Here is a 20208-nt window from a genome sequence, read left to right as displayed (position 1 = left end):
ATATGCTGGACTTTTGGCAAGGGACTAGCCCAACCACTTGGGGAGGGAGCGAGGGTTGAAGGGCAAGAAGGTAAAGCCCGAAAGTAACAGACTACGCAAGGGCCGGGAGGGAGACGGGCACAAGATGGGGCCGACTGGTCTAGGCAAACGCTTCTCCTACACCGACCCGTGATGAACCCAGCAGGAGCGGGCGGGAGAGGAGAGGTGTGGGCCCGGCTCACTCGGGAACTGACAGGGCCGCTATCGACCCGTAGAGGAGGAGGATAGAGGAGGGAAGAGGGGGGGACATTCCATGAAGCCTAGAGAGCGGATACACAGGAAAGGGGACCGCATGTCACCCCATGCGGACCATCTCACACATAGGCTACAACACATGCCCAGACCACTCAAGATACCCCTCCAGAGCATGGAAGAGCTGACAGGGCACAGGGGCACCTCTCACCACGAGCTAGGGTCACTGGGAATAACTGGGGGCAGGGGGTGATTTATAACCAACTTTGTAGGTATTAGCTGCAGCAACACTATTGTATCACGGCACAACTATCTTAAGGTGGAAGGGGAGGGTGAGCGGGGGGGTCGGCCGGCCCATAAAGCCGCGCAGAAATAACTTGAATGTTTATGAAGGTTTACTTGTGTTATTTGTATTCTCCAATCATTTCAGAACGCGCTACCTTTCTGACCAAACTATAACGCTCTGTATAGACATAATTCTATAGCGCGGCATTGGTTTTACTTATTGTATAGACATTGCAAGCATGAGGGTAAATAGAATCGTTTAATGTATGATTTATTGTTTCTTGTTCTTATGTTATTTGAAGATATGCCCAGGGTGACGACTCGACTACAGAGACGTCCAAAGGCGGAGACAGCCACATACGATCACGACTTGAGCCACTGAACAGGGAGGCATGGGAGGCAGACATCCCCAGACCACCTAGACTAGGAAGAGATCGAGAACTGGACCACCTGGGGGAGGAGTTTCCCACGTGGTCACGACATTTCTCGGTGTTCCTCCCACACCCCGACGGGATAGGCGCCACATCCAGGTGAGTGGGGCACTGGGCGCGCAAAACGGCCCGGGCCCACACATACACCTCGACGCCATAACCCTAACGTCACCCAGGTGACGGTTATTTCCTACACCTACTTACCCCCTTACTTCCCGACACCCTCCCCACCTTCCCCACCCCCCCCTCCCATCCTACGCCCCGAGACCGACCGACTGCAGACGTAGACACACACACTACCACACACCAAACATGTCACTCACACCAGCAAACCTCACATTAGTGTCCATCAATACCAAAGGGCTTAATAAACCTGAAAAGAGGTCGACTACACTACGCGAACTCCACACTCTAAAAGCGTCCATAGCATACATACAGGAGACCCACTTTAGAGAAGGGGCACGACCCCGCTTCCACGACCACAGATTCCCGAAGGGGTTTTATAGCGATTTCCAGGGGGGAAAGGCACGGGGGGTCGCGATCCTCATGCACAAAAGAGTCCCCTTCATAGAAGAAGAGATACTGACGGACAGGGAAGGCAGGTACTTATTCGTGAAAGGGAAGATTGTAGACCAAACTTACACTTTTGCTAACATCTACGCCCCCAACCAGAGACACTATAGGTTCCTATCCCACATGTTACGCAAACTTCAGAAATTTGCGGAAGGAATACTCATCCTAGGGGGTGATTTTAACGTAGCTATGGACCCAAGATGGGACACCTCATCGGGGACATCTCACATCCCGACCCAACACTTAACAGCACTTAAAACTCTCCTATCTAAACAAAAACTGATTGACTGCTGGAGGGCGCACCACCCAGATGAAAGAGATTATACTTTCTTCTCCCACCCCCACAACACCTACACCAGGATTGACTACTTCTTTATGACTCACTTCCACCTCCCCTTAGTGGAGCGAGCGGAGCTAGGCACAGTGACGTGGTCGGACCATGCACCTATCTCCATCACGATAACATCCCCGATGCACAGACCAAGGGTGACCAAATGGCGCCTGAATGAACACTTGCTAACACAACCGGACATTAAGGCGGACATTGGCACCACACTAAGAGAATACTTCACCTTAAACACACCCGAACAAACGACACCGACCATACTATGGGAGGCACACAAGAGTGTAGTGAGAGGCCACTTCCTCCAAAAAGGAGCCTTGCTGAAAAAGCGAAGGGAAGCGGAAATATCCGCAATACTCACCGAAATCCAGGAGATAGACACACAAAACAAGGGCACCCAAACACACGCACTACAAGACAAACTTCTTACACTCCGCAGGGCACTGACCCAACTCCTACTGAAGAGACATCTCAGGGACGCATTACGACACAAAGCGTTTTTTGCACTGCATGGCGACAAGAGTGGCAAACTACTCGCTAGGATGCTAGCAAAACGCAGACAGCAGACATACATAGAGCGCATTAGAGACGATAAAGGCACACTACACCGACTACCCATGAAGATCCAAGACATAATTAGAACATACTATGCCAACCTATACGATCTGCCCCGCCCACCGACACAGGCTGCCGACGAACGCCTGATGAACAAAATAAATGACTACCTCACTACACAAGACCTACCCTCACTAGACAAAAACACCGCAGACCTTCTAGAGGAGGAGATCACGCTAGAGGAATTGGCCCTCGCAATAAAACAGACGAAACCGGGCAAAAGCCCAGGCCCCGACGGCTTACCCCGGAGCTACTACAAAACATTTGCGGACATACTTTACACCCCACTAGTCGACACATACAACGCTATCAGGGCAGGCCACCACTTCCCCAAACAATCACTCGCAGCTCACATCACCATCCTCCCGAAAGAAGGTAGAGATGGGGACCACTGCGGAAACTACCGACCCATCTCTCTCATCAACTGTGACCTTAAATTTCTGGCCAAAATCCTGGCCAACAGACTGCAACCACACGTGCCCCACCTGGTACACCCGGACCAGGTGGGATTCGTGTCAGGGAGAGAGGCACGGGACAACACTATGCGCACCCTCACTCTGATACACAGCCAGAAACACGCTCACGGGGGCCTCCTCCTGCTGTCCACGGACGCGGAGAAGGCCTTTGACAGAGTCGGATGGTCATACATGTTTCAAACACTAGCGAGAACTGGCATGGGCCCCAGAATCAGAGGCTGGATAGAGGCCCTATACACGCAACCATCCGCACAGGTAGTGGTGAACGGGGCACTGACAACGGCATTCGATATTCGAAATGGCACCCGCCAAGGATGCCCCCTATCCCCATTACTTTTTGTCCTTGCACTGGAACCACTCTTACAGGCCATCAGGACAAACCCAGACATCACAGGGGTGACGGTGGGAAAGACCCACCACAAAATTGCGGCATATGCAGACGACATGCTGTTTTATGTATCGAACCCGGAGGTCTCTCTTCCCAACATCTTGAAGGCACTACATGACTTCGGGGCCATATCTAATTTAAAAATCAATAACACAAAATCTTCCATACTTAACATCAGCATACCGGAACACAGGACAACACACATGCGACAAAGCTACACCTTTAGGTGGGCAGCACACAAGATCCGCTATCTGAGCATCTGGCTAACTAGAAAGGCGGGGGACATGTACGGGGAGAATTTCACACCGATGCACGCCCAACTACACGCAGACATGAGGGAATGGGCATACCCACACATATCCTGGCTGGGCAGAATACAGGTGGTCAAGATGAACTTCTTGCCACGCCTGCTGTACCTGTTCCAGACCATCCCCATAACAATTCCTCGCAAGTTCTTCACCACATTACGCTCCGCTCTGGGCAGATACGTGTGGGACGGGAAAAGACCCAGGATTAGCCACAACACACTTACCCTTCCCAAAAACAGAGGCGGTCTCGCTCTCCCGGATTTCCACTTATATTACAGAGCCTGCCATCTCCAGCGGATACTGGAATGGTCCAAGGAGGGGGTGCACAAGCTCTGGAAGCAGGCGGAGGAGGGGGAGGCAGGGATACCGACAGCGATAATACCATGGATACCACCAGGATCAGGGAGTAAGACGCTCACACAATCACAATACATGAGGGCCACCATCCAGGAATGGCAGAGGGCGAAGGGTAAACACAACCTGTCAACGCACCCCTCACCCATGCTACCTCTGACATACAACCCTGAGTTCCCCCCAGGCCAAGACCCGAAAGCTTTCAGGGACATAATTCCAAACCACATACCCAGGCTCAGACATATCCTTAGACACGACGGCGTTAAAACCCTAAGGGAGCTTAGAGGAGGGACACCAATCACATTCCTGACGCAATTCAAATACCGACAGCTATGCCATTACATTGCCACACTCCCTCAGGGCACATCGCTCACGAGAACCCCCACAGCATTCGAAAGGGAATGCCTGGAACCCCAACCATTAGCACATGGCGTCTCTTTTCTATACAACCTACTACTGACTCACACACCAACGACCACACCAGGCTTCATGGGAAAATGGGAGGAGGCACTAGGGCACACACTGGACGAAGTGGCATGGGGAAAAATCTGCTACCTCACACACCACTGCGCTAGCTATAGCAAGACTCAGGACACGGCATACAAAATCATGACACACTGGTACCGCACGCCAACGACTCTACACGCGATCTCCCCGACACACTCTCCACAATGCTGGAGATGTGAAGAGGCAAGGGGCACACACATGCACATTTGGTGGGAATGCAAGGGAATCATCCCGTTCTGGCAGGGAATCCACAAAATGCTGCAACTGTTCTCAGATGACCCACCCCCCCTTAAACCTGCAGAAATGCTCCTGCACCATACTAAGATACCAAGATCCGCATACAAAAAATCACTGTCCATACGAATACTGAACACGGCCAAATCCATTATCCCCAAATATTGGAAACAAACCACAACACCACCACTGACCACCTGGTTCGCCCATATGGAAGACCTCCGAATCCTAGAGGAATTCCAACACACAGCAGCAAACACACAACAGACATACTTTAACACATGGACACACTGGATATTACAGACCTCGAAACCAGACTTTATGGACCGCTTGAGACTGATAGACAGAAACGAACCATAAGGGACTACAGACGCACCCGACACCTCCCCCCCTAATTCCATGACCCTAACCCTCTATCCTCGACCTCTCCCACTCACCCCGACCAAGAAGGACCAAGTCCACGACCTGGAAATAACAGACAGGCCTGACGGGAGTAGCGGACCGACCTAGAAGCTAGCACAGGTAACGGTTGCCATGGGCAGGCTGACGCTAACCGACACCTCTAACCAGACACTCCGAGAGAGCACAGATGGGACTGGGACAGGCACGGCCAAGCCGCGCGAAAACAGCTGTTCCACAAACATCATGAAACAGAGTGTTAACCAAACCAGGGGTAGTAAAGGTTTTCCTATGAGCTGCCGTTCCAGAGACCTGAAACGTCTAGATATGTCGAATATAATAGCATCCTACTGAGATCGGTCTGTCTCTCTATTAACATTTTACTTATGGAGATCACTTGAGGCCTGCGAGCCAAAATTAAGAACAGACGATAAACGGGCCTGCGTGCCCATGTATACATATGTGAGCTAGAGACCTGCGTGTCTCCATGTTAAATTTCTACGTTTGACAATACTTATTCCAAAAATAATAAAAATTATATTTACAAAAAAAAAGAGTTTTTTGGAATGGGATAGATGATCTCCAATTCCTGGCAATTAATATTTTTACGGCTATAAAGCAATGAGTAGCAATTGGAACTTGTTTGGAATTGAGGTTCCAATTCAAGTGCAAAAGGGCCGCTGCCGGGTTTTGATGAATGAATGTATGAGACAAAGTAGTAAAAGTGGAGAATGCCCAGGTCCATAGCGGACGCACCATGGGGCATGACCACCAAATATGTATATAGGACCCTATATGGGTTCCGCATCTCCAGCAGGTGGGGTCGTAATTGTCGTACATCTTAGCGATTCTTGCTGGGGTAAAATACCACCTAAAAAGAATTTTGAAGTGACATTCCACCAGATTCAGACAATGGACATATTTCGCAACATGAGTCAGAGAAATACACCAATCCGTTTCAGAGATAGCCATTTGTAACTCCTGTTCCCATATTCTAATAGTTTTAACAGGGGTAACATTCAAAGAGTCCAGTACTTGGTTAGAAAATTAAGTAACCTTTTTTAAGGATTTATAATCAAAAATATATTCCATTTGAATTGATAATGGGGAGGAACTTTTTATAACATTTTTGTCTATGTAATTTTTGATTCGAAGATAAGTGAAAATTTCCCTACCCGAAATATGCAAATTGTCCACTATCTGCTGGAATGGTAGTATATTATCGGCTGTCATAAGATCATTTATTCTTATCTTATCCGTTTCTGCCCAGTGAGTTAATGAAAGGTCTTGAATATTTAGTTCCAATAGGCTAAGTCTGGCCGATCTAGGGATCAGCTGAGTTAAACCCAGAATTTTTTTAATTTCTTCCCATACCTCTATAGATTGTATCAAAATAGTAGAATTGGTTTGAGGGCTGATAGATTTTTTATTATAATCCATCCACATAATGTTTTGCAAATTCAGGGTAGGGGTGGCCGCAGATTCTATCATAAACCAGGGTTCTTTGGTCATCAAAGGATCCTGTAGTAAATATATGTGTCGAATCATGTTGGCGTGATAATTATATGTAATATTTGGAAAATTTAGACCGCCTTTGGAAAGTTTTTTTGACAAGATTTTTCTAGTAATCCTAGGGGTTTTATTCTTCCAAATAAATTTGGTAAAACAGACTTGAATTATAGTAAGCCAAAAGTTTGAAATTTTAAGCGGGATCATAGAAAAGAAATACGACCACTTTGATAGAATATATGCATTAATAATATTGATGCGACCTAACCATGAAATTTCCAAGCTTTTCCATTGTCTTAATTTAGAATTTGTATGTTTCATTAGGTATAAAAAATTCTTCTCCATGGTGGAGTTTATATCAGAGGGGATTATTAGACCTAAATAATTCAATTCTTTATCAGTCCAAATAAAGTTAAATTTCTGTGATAAGATTTCTATAATGTACTTGTCCATATTCATATACAACACAGTCGATTTAGATATATTTAACTTAAAATTTGATATCTCTGAGTATTTATCTATTTCCTGCATTAAGTGGTGTATTGAGGTTTCTGGGGAGGTAAGAGTGATTAGCGCATCATCCGCATATAAAGAAGTTTTTAATTCTTTATCTTTTATTAAGACTCCTTTGATCATAGAATTATTTCTGATATAAATGGCAAGGGGTTCTAGGGACAGGATGTACAATAAAGGGGATAAGGGACACCCCTGCCTAGTACCATTATGAAGATCGAACCATCCAGCATTTATATTAGGTCCTACTGTTCGGGCCGAGGGAGTAGAATACAAAATCAAAATTGCGTTTAAAATCCAACCCCTAAAGCCAAATGCTGACAACAGTTCTGCGAGGTATCCCCACCCGACCCTGTCGAAAGCTTTCTCAGCATCTAAAGACAGGGTCAGGAGGGGAAAACCTAATCTTTGAGCCCTGTCCAAGATATCCAAAAGTCTTCTTACATTATTGGATGCCATCCTTCCTGGAATAAAGCCAATTTGGTCAGAGTGAACTATATTTGCTATAATTTTTTTTATTCTTTCGGCTATAATAGCCGAATATATTTTTATATCGACATTAATCAGAGCTATTGGCCTATAGTTGGCGGGATTTGAGCAGTCCTTATTTTGCTTAAGTATAGGGATAATATTGGATTGCAATAGTTCTTTAGGAATAACTTTACTAACAGCAATATAGTTATATAATTCAATTAATGGTTTTAACAAGTGAATCTTCATATGTTTATAATATAGGTTAGTGAAACCGTCAGGACCTGGTGTTTTTTGAGTGAGCATTCTCTCTATTTGAAATTGGACTTCTTCATATGTAATTGGTTTATTTAAGTTGGTCATGTCTGAGTCCGCTATCTTAGGGATCGGAATATTAGATAAATAATCTTTAATATCAGAGATCTTTGGATTTAAATTTAAATTGTATAGGTCTTCATAAAAAGTATTAAACGTCCTTCCGATCTGTTCTGGGGAAGAATAAGTATTTTGTCCAACTATAAGGTGGTCTACTCTATTTTTAGCATATTGTTTTTGTAGTCTCTTTGTGAGATTTTTGTTCGCCCTATTCCCTGTAGAGTAATTTGAGAGCCTCAATTTATTGATATTAATTCTAATTTTTTCTTCCTCAAGTTGGTTAATCTTCTTTTGTACTTCTTTTATTCGAAGTGATAATTCTAAAGTTTGAGCTTTTTTATTTTTAGTGGTAAGATTATACAATTCAATATAGAAGTCAGACAGATTTCCGGCTTTTTTCTTCCGGGAGATATAATCTAGTTTCATTAGATAACCTCTCATGACAGCTTTGTGCGTACACCAATTTATGGCTGGAGAGGTATCTACTGAAAGATTTTCTTCCCAAAAATGTGTTAATAGATTTGTCAACTCCTCTCTATTTGTCTGGTCTTTAATAAGGGCATCGTTCAACTTCCATGTGTTTCTGCCAGGGGATTTAGATGGACCTAACTCCATTAGGATATAACTATGGTCCGACCAAGGATTGTTATTGATTGAAACTTTATTAAAAAGTGGGATGGAGGTAGCGTTGGTTAAACAGAAATCTATCCGAGAATAGGAGTTATGGACACTGGACTGGTGGGAGTAATCTCTTTCTTTCGGGTGGAGTAATCTCCATATATCATAAAGATTATATAAATTTAGAATGTGTTGAAGTTTTTTAGCTTGTTTGGAGGCTCTGTTGTCTCGCAGATTTGGGGGTATATAGGTTTTATCCAGTTTAACATTGGGGACACAATTGAAGTCTCCGGCAATAATAAGCGGGCCCTTCATCATTTTCTCAGTTTTTTCCATAATATGGGAAAACAAGGCCATTGGGTCTATATTTGGAAGATAAACATTAACCAGTGTGTATATCTTATGATTAATCTTACATATTAAAATAATGTACCGAGCATATTTATCCTGTTCTACATAGATAATTTCCACTTCAAGATCCCTAGAAAAAATAAGTGCGACTCCTCTTTTCTTTTTATCCGGCAGCGAAGCCTGGATTATATTAGGAAAATTGGAACCTCCCCATTTTTGTATCGATCCTGATAACCAATGGGTTTCCTGGATAAAGGCCAGCTGAATTTTTTGCTGCATCAAAAGATTATAAAGCTTATTTCTTTTAATATTAGGAGCCATTAACAGTTTGATACGCTTTTGTGAATAAGAGTTTTTAATGATTTTTTTTTAAGTAGTGGAGACTGGGTGAGCGTCTAACAGAAAAGGGAAGGGAGTTCCACAGGAACAGTGCAGCCCTAGAGAAGTCTTCGATACGAGCATCAGAGGTGGGAGTATGGCCAGAGGATAGACGTAAGTCTTCGGCAGAGCGTAAGGGCCTAGACGGGACATACTTGTGTATAAGGGAGGATAGATAGATGGGAGTAGCATTATGTAGACATTTGAAAGCAAGAACCAGAATTTTATATTGAGCCCTATATTCTACGGGAAGCCAATGCATGGACTGACAGAAAGGTGAGGCATGGGAGGTGCGGCCGGACAGGAAGAGGAGCCTCACCGCCGCATTCATTATGGACTGTAATGGCGCAAGTTGGGAGCATGTAAGACCACTGAGAAGCAGATTACAGTAGTCAAGGCGAGAAAGGACAATGGAATGGACCAGCACCGTAGCCGCATCTGGCGTTAAGAAGGGGCGGATACACACAATGTTTTTGAGATGGAAGTGGCAGGATTTGGCGATAGACTGAGGGGTGAAGGAGAGGTCGTAGTCAAAGAACACCTAGGCAGCGAGTCTGCGCGGTGGAGCTGATGGTAGCACCATTAACGCGGAGGGAGGCAGAAAGGGGAGTAGCAATACTAGAGGGAGGAATACACAGAAGACACCCAGCCACCCACCCACACTTTGCATTATGCTCTTCATCTGAAGAATTAATAAACCCCTTTAAAGTCACACGGCTCTCACTGCTCTCAGTGCCAGTGGGCACTAGCAGAACAAGGTCTGTGTAGGTAATGTGCTGTGATGTCATTCCAAGGGTTATACACTGAGGAAGTCCTCAGTCTGGCTTGAATATGGACACACAGGTTATTACATACCAAGCCAGCAGGTGAATGGGAACTTTCTAGATTTTAGAGCCACTTTATACACTAATAACAAAGTTGCAATCATCTAAACGTGTCAATTTCCTGCACTTGGCCATTTGGGGATTTCACTCAGAATAGAATTTTCACATAAAATCGCTGGATAACTTCCTTAACGAAGAAAACAAACTTCCTTTCTCACCCTGAGAGCCACGGCAGCTTGCAAGCCGGAAACCATTAAAACAAGGAACTCTTCTCATATTATGGAGGTTAAACAGAGACTTAAAACGTTGCATAAACACAGGAACCCATGCAGACTCTGCTGAGAGCTGTATGAGGAAGGAACCAGGCTGTGCACAGGCTGGCTGAGGATGATGGGAACTGTACATCCCTGGATTTAGTGCACACATGAGATTTGTCAGAGACCCCACAGTCCTGGAGCTGGACTGGTAGATGGAAAGTATTGAGATGAAACAACTTGAAGTACGTCCCTCCCCCCCCCCCCCCCCCCCCCTCCCTAGGTGCTACCAGGGATGTAGATTTATTAACTTGAAGAATCTTTGCAAAAATGCAACCCCTCCTCCCCCAAAAGGACACTGCCATTAAAACACTAAAATTAACTTGAATCATAATTCATTTAACATTGGGCTAGCACGCGGTATCTTGAGGTGTTCTAATAATCTAACACTGCCCTGAGGTCTGTTGGGTTCATTTGAAGAATACAGAATATTTTGAAATAGTCATTGTTGTCCAGTTCATTTCCGTTTGTACATTTAGTGAAATTGCTGGAACACTCACATTGCAGCAATTAAAGGCAAGCTGAAGGAAGTCAGGGGGGCAGTCTCCTACCATGTGCTGGAAGGCGTGATAATCCAGGCCAAAGTTCTGCAAAAGAGAGGAATTGTTAAAGAAACATTACTTTTCGATGACTATGAATTACTGCCTCCTTTATATACAGCCGCCTAGCCCGATCCAGGGTTAGCAAGGGTTAAGCAGGTTCCAAGCTGTGACTACAGAGAGCACTGATAACATTCAGGGGATTGTGTCACAGTAACTAGGAATTTAATGGTTTGGCTTTAGGAATAGACTGTTATCTACTCCATTTACTGGCCACATAATTCACCACGTGAAAGACAGCACGCAGTAAAAGGCAGCACCTACATGTTAAACTCTTAACCCACGCAGTAAGTAAGCATGTCAACGAGGTGAAAATTGCAAAATGAGCAGAATTAACAAACCTGGCTCACATTCCTCAGATTTCACCAGAGCTAACGGAAGCTTTGCGTTTTGCAGGGTAGTAACACACAGCGGCTGTAATACACAGGTCACACACACCGTGCAGCGGCTGTAATACACAGGTCACACACACCGTGCAGCGGCTGTAATACACAGGTCACACACACACACACACACACCGTGCAGCGGCTGTAATGCACAGGTCACACACACACACACACACACACACACACACACACACACCATGCAGCGGCTGTAATGCACAGGTCACACACACACACACACACACCGTGCAGCGGCTGTAATGCACAGGTCACACACACACACACACCGTGCAGCGGCTGTAATGCACAGGTCACACACACACACACACCGTGCAGCGGCTGTAATACACAGGTCACACACACCGTGCAGCGGCTGTAATACACAGGTCACACACACACACACACCGTGCAGCGGCTGTAATGCACAGGTCTCACACACACACACACACACACACACACACACCGTGCAGCGGCTGTAATGCACAGGTCACACACACACACACACCGTGCAGCGGCTGTAATGCACAGGTCACACACACACACACACACCGTGCAGCGGCTGTAATGCACAGGTCACACACACACACACAGTGCAGCGGCTGTAATGCACAGGTCACACACAGGTCACACACAAACACACACACAGTGCAGCGGTTGTAATGCACAGGTCACACACACACACCGTGCAGCGGCTGTAATGCACAGGTCACACACACACACACACAGTGCAGCGGCTGTAATGCACAGGTCACACACACACACAGCGGCTGTAATGCACAGGTCACACACACACACACACACCGTGCAGCGGCTGTAATACACAGGTCACACACACACCGTGCAGCGGCTGTAATACACAGGTCACACACACACATTATCAGTTAGTGCTGTGGTGGAAGACTGGGAATCACTGTAGTGGAGTGCAGTATGGTGTCTGTCAAAACGTATATACAGAACTTGGATTCTGGACAGATGGTTAGAGAAATCTCATGTTTGAATCCCGGTCAGACAACCTCACCAGTAAGTGTCCCAGGGTGTGACACCTAACAATAATATCTACCAAACTCAAATGCTCATTATTGTGATTTATATAGCACCAACAAATTCTGCAGCGCTGTACAATGGACTGTAAGCTCATTGACCAGGGCCCACTTCACCCTTTATCTCTATTAATATTCTTTATGTCAATTACTTGTCAAATATCCCCTTTCTCTGGTTGTAGAGCGCTACTCAATATGTTGGCACTATATAATAATATAAATATGCATGTTGCCCGCTCTAGTGGCACAGTATTTTACTGAGCTCTACACTCACACGGTTAAGGATAGACTGTCCCTTTAAAAACCACAGCAACTGGAACATAAGCTACTCACAGCCCTTTAGCGCTCACCTCTGTGCGTGGCAGATAATCGGGGTCCGCCTGTATCCGGGCTATAATCTCACAGAGGATAATTCCATACGAGAACACATCTGCCTGAGGAGGAAGAGGAGACAAGACTTTTCAAGGCATTATATACGGGCGGAGGCCCTGCATAAGGTGGGAAGGCGGAGGCCCTGCATAAGGTGGGAAGGCGGAGGCCCTGCATAAGGTGGGAAGGCGGAGGCCCTGCATAAGGTGGGAAGGCGGAGGCCCTGCATAAGGTGGGAAGGCGGAGGCCCTGCATAAGGTGGGAAGGCGGAGGCCCTGCATAAGGTGGGAAGGCGGAGGCCCTGCATAAGGTGGGAAGGCGGAGGCCCTGCATAAGGTGGGAAGGCGGAGGCCCTGCATAAGGTGGGAAGGCGGAGGCCCTGCATAAGGTGGGAAGGCAGAGGCCCTGCATAAGGTGGGAAGGCAGAGGCCCTGCATAAGGTGGGAAGGCAGAGGCCCTGCATAAGGTGGGAAGGCGGAGGCCCTGCATAAGGTGGGAAGGCAGAGGCCCTGCATAAGGTGGGAAGGCGGAGGCCCTGCATAAGGTGGGAAGGCGGAGGCCCTGCATAAGGTGGGAAGGCGGAGGCCCTGCATGAGGTGGGAAGGCGGAGGCCCTGCATAAGGTGGGAAGGCGGAGGCCCTGCATAAGGTGGGAAGGCAGAGGCCCTGCATAAGGTGGGAAGGCGGAGGCCCTGCATAAGGTGGGAAGGCGGAGGCCCTGCATAAGGTGGGAAGGCAGAGGCCCTGCATAAGGTGGGAAGGCGGAGGCCCTGCATAAGGTGGGAAGGCGGAGGCCCTGCATAAGGTGGGAAGGCAGAGGCCCTGCATAAGGTGGGAAGGCGGAGGCCCTGCATAAGGTGGGAAGGCAGAGGCCCTGCATAAGGTGGGAAGGCGGAGGCCCTGCATAAGGTGGGAAGGCGGAGGCCCTGCATAAGGTGGGAAGGCGGAGGCCCTGCATAAGGTGGGAAGGCAGAGGCCCTGCATAAGGTGGGAAGGCGGAGGCCCTGCATAAGGTGGGAAGGCAGAGGCCCTGCATAAGGTGGGAAGGCGGAGGCCCTGCATAAGGTGGGAAGGCAGAGGCCCTGCATAAGGTGGGAAGGCGGAGGCCCTGCATAAGGTGGGAAGGCAGAGGCCCTGCATAAGGTGGGAAGGCAGAGGCCCTGCATAAGGTGGGAAGGCGGAGGCCCTGCATGAGGTGGGAAGGCGGAGGCCCTGCATAAGGTGGGAAGGCAGAGGCCCTGCATAAGGTGGGAAGGCGGAGGCCCTGCATAAGGTGGGAAGGCGGAGGCCCTGCATAAGGTGGGAAGGCGGAGGCCCTGCATAAGGTGGGAAGGCGGAGGCCCTGCATAAGGTGGGAAGGCGGAGGCCCTGCATAAGGTGGGAAGGCGGAGGCCCTGCATAAGGTGGGAAGGCGGAGGCCCTGCATGAGGTGGGAAGGCGGAGGCCCTGCATAAGGTGGGAAGGCAAAGGCCCTGCATAAGGTGGGAAGGCGGAGGCCCTGCATAAGGTGGGAAGGCAAAGGCCCTGCATAAGGTGGGAAGGCAAAGGCCCTGCATAAGGTGGGAAGGCGGAGGCCCTGCATAAGGTGGGAAGGCAAAGGCCCTGCATAAGGTGGGAAGGCGGAGGCCCTGCATAAGGTGGGAAGGCGGAGGCCCTGCATGAGGTGGGAAGGCGGAGGCCCTGCATAAGGTGGGAAGGCAAAGGCCCTGCATAAGGTGGGAAGGCGGAGGCCCTGCATAAGGTGGGAAGGCGGAGGCCCTGCATAAGGTGGGAAGGCAAAGGCCCTGCATAAGGTGGGAAGGCAAAGGCCCTGCATAAGGTGGGAAGGCAGAGGCCCTGCATAAGGTGGGAAGGCGGAGGCCCTGCATAAGGTGGGAAGGCAAAGGCCCTGCATAAGGTGGGAAGGCGGAGGCCCTGCATAAGGTGGGAAGGCAAAGGCCCTGCATAAGGTGGGAAGGCAAAGGCCCTGCATAAGGTGGGAAGGCAAAGGCCCTGCATAAGGTGGGAAGGCAAAGGCCCTGCATAAGGTGGGAAGGCAAAGGCCCTGCATAAGGTGGGAAGGCAAAGGCCCTGCATAAGGTGGGAAGGCAAAGGCCCTGCATAAGGTGGGAAGGCGGAGGCCCTGCATAAGGTGGGAAGGCAAAGGCCCTGCATAAGGTGGGAAGGCAGAGGCCCTGCATAAGGTGGGAAGGCGGAGGCCCTGCATAAGGTGGGAAGGCAAAGGCCCTGCATAAGGTGGGAAGGCGGAGGCCCTGCATAAGGTGGGAAGGCAAAGGCCCTGCATAAGGTGGGAAGGCAAAGGCCCTGCATAAGGTGGGAAGGCAAAGGCCCTGCATAAGGTGGGAAGGCAAAGGCCCTGCATAAGGTGGGAAGGCGGAGGCCCTGCATAAGGTGGGAAGGCAAAGGCCCTGCATAAGGTGGGAAGGCGGAGGCCCTGCATAAGGTGGGAAGGCAAAGGCCCTGCATAAGGTGGGAAGGCAAAGGCCCTGCATAAGGTGGGAAGGCAAAGGCCCTGCATAAGGTGGGAAGGCAAAGGCCCTGCATAAGGTGGGAAGGCAAAGGCCCTGCATAAGGTGGGAAGGCAAAGGCCCTGCATAAGGTGGGAAGGCAAAGGCCCTGCATAAGGTGGGAAGGCGGAGGCCCTGCATAAGGTGGGAAGGCAAAGGCCCTGCATAAGGTGGGAAGGCAGAGGCCCTGCATAAGGTGGGAAGGCAAAGGCCCTGCATAAGGTGGGAAGGCAAAGGCCCTGCATAAGGTGGGAAGGCGGAGGCCCTGCATAAGGTGGGAAGGCAAAGGCCCTGCATAAGGTGGGAAGGCAAAGGCCCTGCATAAGGTGGGAAGGCAAAGGCCCTGCATAAGGTGGGAAGGCGGAGGTCCTAAATAAGGTGGGAAGGCAAAGGCCCTGCATAAGGTGGGAAGGCGGAGGTCCTAAATAAGGTGGGAAGGCAAAGGCCCTGCATAAGGTGGGAAGGCAGAGGCCCTGCATAAGGTGGGAAGGCGGAGGCCCTGCATAAGGTGGGAAGGCAGAGGCCCTGCATAAGGTGGGAAGGCAAAGGCCCTGCATAAGGTGGGAAGGCGGAGGTCCTAAATAAGGTGGGAAGGCGGAAGTCCTACATAACGGGTTTTAAAGAAAGAGGGAGGAGCTTTGACTACAAGTCCTCTGCGTTCAGCTATGTACGATTCCCTGTGCAAACAAGAGGTTCTCTCTCAGGATTTACATGCAGTACAGGAACTGGGCAAACTTAGCTGACAAAGGTTTAACAACTTTACGAGTCAGAAACACATTTAATTAGAAGCCAGGGAAGAAGAGGTCCACAGTGATGGCTACCGCTCATACCTTGCACGTAAACTGTGAATCCTTTAATTAAACCAGCAATACATTCGTGTTTATTGATTCTAAGTATAAAGGGTTTGGATTGCATGGGTTGGTGTTTATAGTTCCATTTACATTAAATTGGATTTCAAGCAATGTATGTTAAAGGGAAGGGGCAGGTAAAATGACAAACCAAAGTACACAGAGGAGAATACAGTAAGCCAATAGCCATATCATTTCTTAGAACAGAGGCTCTGCTGCATTACTGACACACAAAACAAATGATAAGCATCAATGGACTGGTACCAGGTTCACTGCATTCCTATTGCTGTCATGTCAAATAAATGGTTTAATATTTTACCAGCAGTCAATGCTCTGCCATTCGGTCACGTTAGTTTTACAGTTTAGGAATGTCACTTATTTTCCATGACAACACAGGACGATAATATTGACTTGTCCATTCAGTTACTATGCATTATACACCAAACGTAACAGTACTTTATCAAAAAGAGAACACTTGAAACTCTCAGGTTGTGCACCAATGTAACAAGAAATCCTTACTGAGAATACATTTATTTTTTTCCCCCAAACCCCAAATATTCTAAAGTGCCCCAGAAATGTGTGACAGTGTCTCTCAGCATATTTAACAATCTAGTTCACTACAGCCTCTTAGATGGAATTTTATAATCACTGGTTATCAGCTGATATTAAATGTTACTAAACCGGATTACTTTCATATAAATATGTATCGCATCATTTAGATTTGCTGTTTACTTTGCAATATCTTCGAACTGTGCACATCATTCAAATCTTGTGGTGAACAATATCAATTTCCCACAATGATAAAACTAAGGAGGCAGGGCCTAGCTGCAATGGTGGATAGACATTGTATGACCACCAGAGAGGCACATAAACATTGACCCAATACAGGGGGGTAAGTAACCCCTTCTAAAACGTCGCCAGCCTACACCACGCTGGGAGAAGCTTTTCATTTATTTTTAGTATAAAAAAAATCTGGAAAAGATTTTACATGAAGCAGGCTGTTTTACTAAACAGAAGTTTGCAAGTGTGGTTTGATAAAAAAAAAGCTCCTTTCATTTATACTAGTAATACAATTTTCACAATACCTGTAGAGAGAATCTGTCTTTTTCTGGAAATTAAACTACTGAATAAAACCGTGAGATGCACCAATAGCTTGTATTGACCATTTCCTTGGGGAACGTTCTTTTAATGTAAATTAACGGTAACCGTGTACTTCATAATCCAGCTCCTGCTACAGTCAGTGCACACACTGAGGATGAGAGACTGGTCACTCCAAACAGACTGACAGAGGCCAAGGGCAGATCTTATAACAATGATTGACAGGAAGCCAAGATGGAGGTGACCAGCTGCAGGATAAATGCACATTCCTTAATTACAGGGATAAATAGACAATGCTAAAAATCCAGTGGGATGAGGGTTGCTCTTTAATGTAGACACACCACTTCTTCCCAGTTTCACACCAACTGCCTCACAGTCGCAGAAAATAAAAAAATGGCATCAATTAAAGTTTTAACTTAACAGAATAAAGTATTTTCCATTGGTATTACCACTGTTTCTCAAGCTCAAACACCCTTACCAAGAAATAATTAACATAAATCCCACACATACCTGTAGTTTGTCATTATTATAGTGTATATCAAGGCCATAAAAATAAATTATATTGTTGATATATATATATTTTTTTTTTAATCTCGGAGTACGGAGTTCATATGAAGCAGGGAAGTGGCTGTTTGGGGCCTGGACCAACATTTAGATTGTAAGCTCACTGGAGCCAGTCCCTTAGAGCATTCAAATTTGCTTTATAGGTTTTCTTCAGAATGAAGTTTTCCTGCAAAATCACTTCTGAACAAAGTAATGCGCCAGTTCTAAAACAAGTTCAATCTCTGGCTATTTCAAATAGTCAGACCTTTATTTCCCTTCATTGTAATATTTACACCAATACTTACATTACAATAAGTTATTGCTTTGCAGAGCACATAGAGCTGTTCAAACCCACCTTTTCATTATACGGCTCATCCCTCAGAACCTCTGGTGCCATCCAGTATGGAGACCCTACTACAGAGAGCTTCTCTAATCCTTCACTGTAAAACAAAGAGGGTTAAATTACTCACAGATGGGACACATCACAGCCTTGTAGATATACGCTACATGACTCCATGCAGTGAAAAACCAAAGAAACAGTTAATGAAAGGGTTGTCAAGCACTTAAAATAAAGAGTGTCTTTTTTTATTTTACAAAAAAATGCAGGTTAAATTAATCTTGTTACAGCCCCTTGGCTTCTAGGCAACTGGTTATCTCAGTGGAGATAAACTCACAATTTCCAGATCTGAATTGCCCAGAGCACCTGCCTTGCAAAGACTTCTCATTGAGCTGCATTAGGAAGTCTGTGATTGGACAGCCACAGAAAGCCTGGGTGGGGTTAAAAGGGGAGGGTTTGCAAAGGCTGCAGACAAAAGATCTGTAGGTTACAAGTTGTTTTAGATATGTCCCCCAACCCCTCAAAAATATAATGCAGAATAAAATTCATGCATGTTTCTATTCGGGGTACCGTATATCTCCCAAACCATTATTGCTTTTGCAGAGACAACTGCACGCTGCCAGTAACAAGAGTTAAACACCCATATCCTTGACATAAAAACAAGAGGAATTTGTTTTATAATTTATTTTCACTTTCCACACGTACGGGCTGCTCTACATTGGATGTCAAATGCTATGAAAGAGCTTCCCCCCACCTCGGTTTACCTAACTCACTGGCCTGCTTCACTTACTGAGGGTGCAGTTCAGGGAGCTGGCAGGTGTTGCTGTGCCCACATTCCCATGATCAGGTGCAGAATATTATTGGAAAGAAGGGAATGCTCAAAGCAGAGTGTTCTAACCTCAGACAGGCCCTATAAAGGCAATAACCAAAACATACTCCAGCCACTTGCAATGCCAGTGTTATCCATCATTTTAATTTGAGATCATTTGCATCTGCCATCACTCCAACATCTTACCAGTGCATAATGGGCACAATACATAGGAATTACTCAAGCAGGCACAGGGGATGTGCCTGCATCTTAAAGGACCACTATAGGCACCCAGACCACTTCAGCTCAATGAAGTGGTCTGGGTGCCAGGTCCATTAACCCTGCCTGCTGTAAACATAGCAGTTTCAGAGAAACTGCTATGTTTACCTATGGGTTAATCCAGCCTCTAGTGGCGCTTCCGCGCTTCTCACTGTGGTTTTCACAGTGAGAGGACGCCAGCGTCCATAGGAAAGCATTGAGAATGCTTTCCTATGGACTGACTAAATGCGCGCGGCTCTTGCCGCGCATGCGCATTCAGCCGAAAAGGGAGGAGAGTCCCCAGCACTGAGGGAGCCCGGCGCTGGAAGCCTTTAACCCCTTCCTCATGCTAGAGCCTGGCGGGAGGGGGACCATGAGGGTGGGGGCACCCTCAGGGCCCTATAGTTCAAGGAAAACAAGTTTGTCTTCCTGGCACTATAGTGGTCCTTTAAGTGATGCCCATGTATAATGAGGATCATACCTCAGTTGGGAAACTCATTGAAAAGGTATACCTGCTAGAAAACATTTATCCCCTGCAGGACGTACAGTAACTATAGAAGGAAGAGACCATTTAACTCAAACCGGGTCAATCTTGGTGATTAATTGCGATAAATATCTATTACGGTCTATATTCAAAGAGGCAGAGTGGTACACAGTCCCTTGGTTTGGACTCATTTTCCCCATTTTAATACTAGTTTCTTTGATTCTGTCAAGTAACCGAATCCCATGTCAAGTTATGCCAACGCCGAGCATTTAAATAGTGTCAGTACAGGCATGTCTTGGAACATGAAGCCTCCAATGTCACTGTAACAAGCTTGCATTTAAACCCTCTAAGTTAGAGGCAAGCAGACACGTTCTCAGTACAGTAACAAATAAATTATCTGCCAAATGCTTTAACCCTTCGTGTATATTTAGTTTGCAA

At 47.0% G+C, this 20208-nt stretch overlaps 1 protein-coding gene across 1 annotated transcript in view; it reads right to left on the bottom strand.

Moving 5' to 3' along the window:
- The window catches only part of TESK2 (testis associated actin remodelling kinase 2), an 81725-nt gene that overhangs the window by 8434 nt on the left and 53083 nt on the right, over nt 1-20208 (bottom strand). Inside the window, exons 7-9 of the mRNA XM_063427696.1 lie at nt 18239-18323; nt 12870-12953; nt 10998-11084 (exon numbers count right to left, since the gene is read on the bottom strand). Coding sequence (XP_063283766.1) covers nt 10998-11084; nt 12870-12953; nt 18239-18323 — 256 coding nt within the window. The remainder of the gene's footprint in view (nt 1-10997; nt 11085-12869; nt 12954-18238; nt 18324-20208) is intronic.

The sequence above is a fragment of the Pelobates fuscus genome, chromosome 7, assembly GCF_036172605.1.
Source record: "Pelobates fuscus isolate aPelFus1 chromosome 7, aPelFus1.pri, whole genome shotgun sequence".
In the NCBI taxonomy this organism is placed as follows: Eukaryota; Metazoa; Chordata; class Amphibia; order Anura; family Pelobatidae; genus Pelobates; species Pelobates fuscus.
This window is presented reverse-complemented; position numbering and strand designations above follow the sequence as displayed.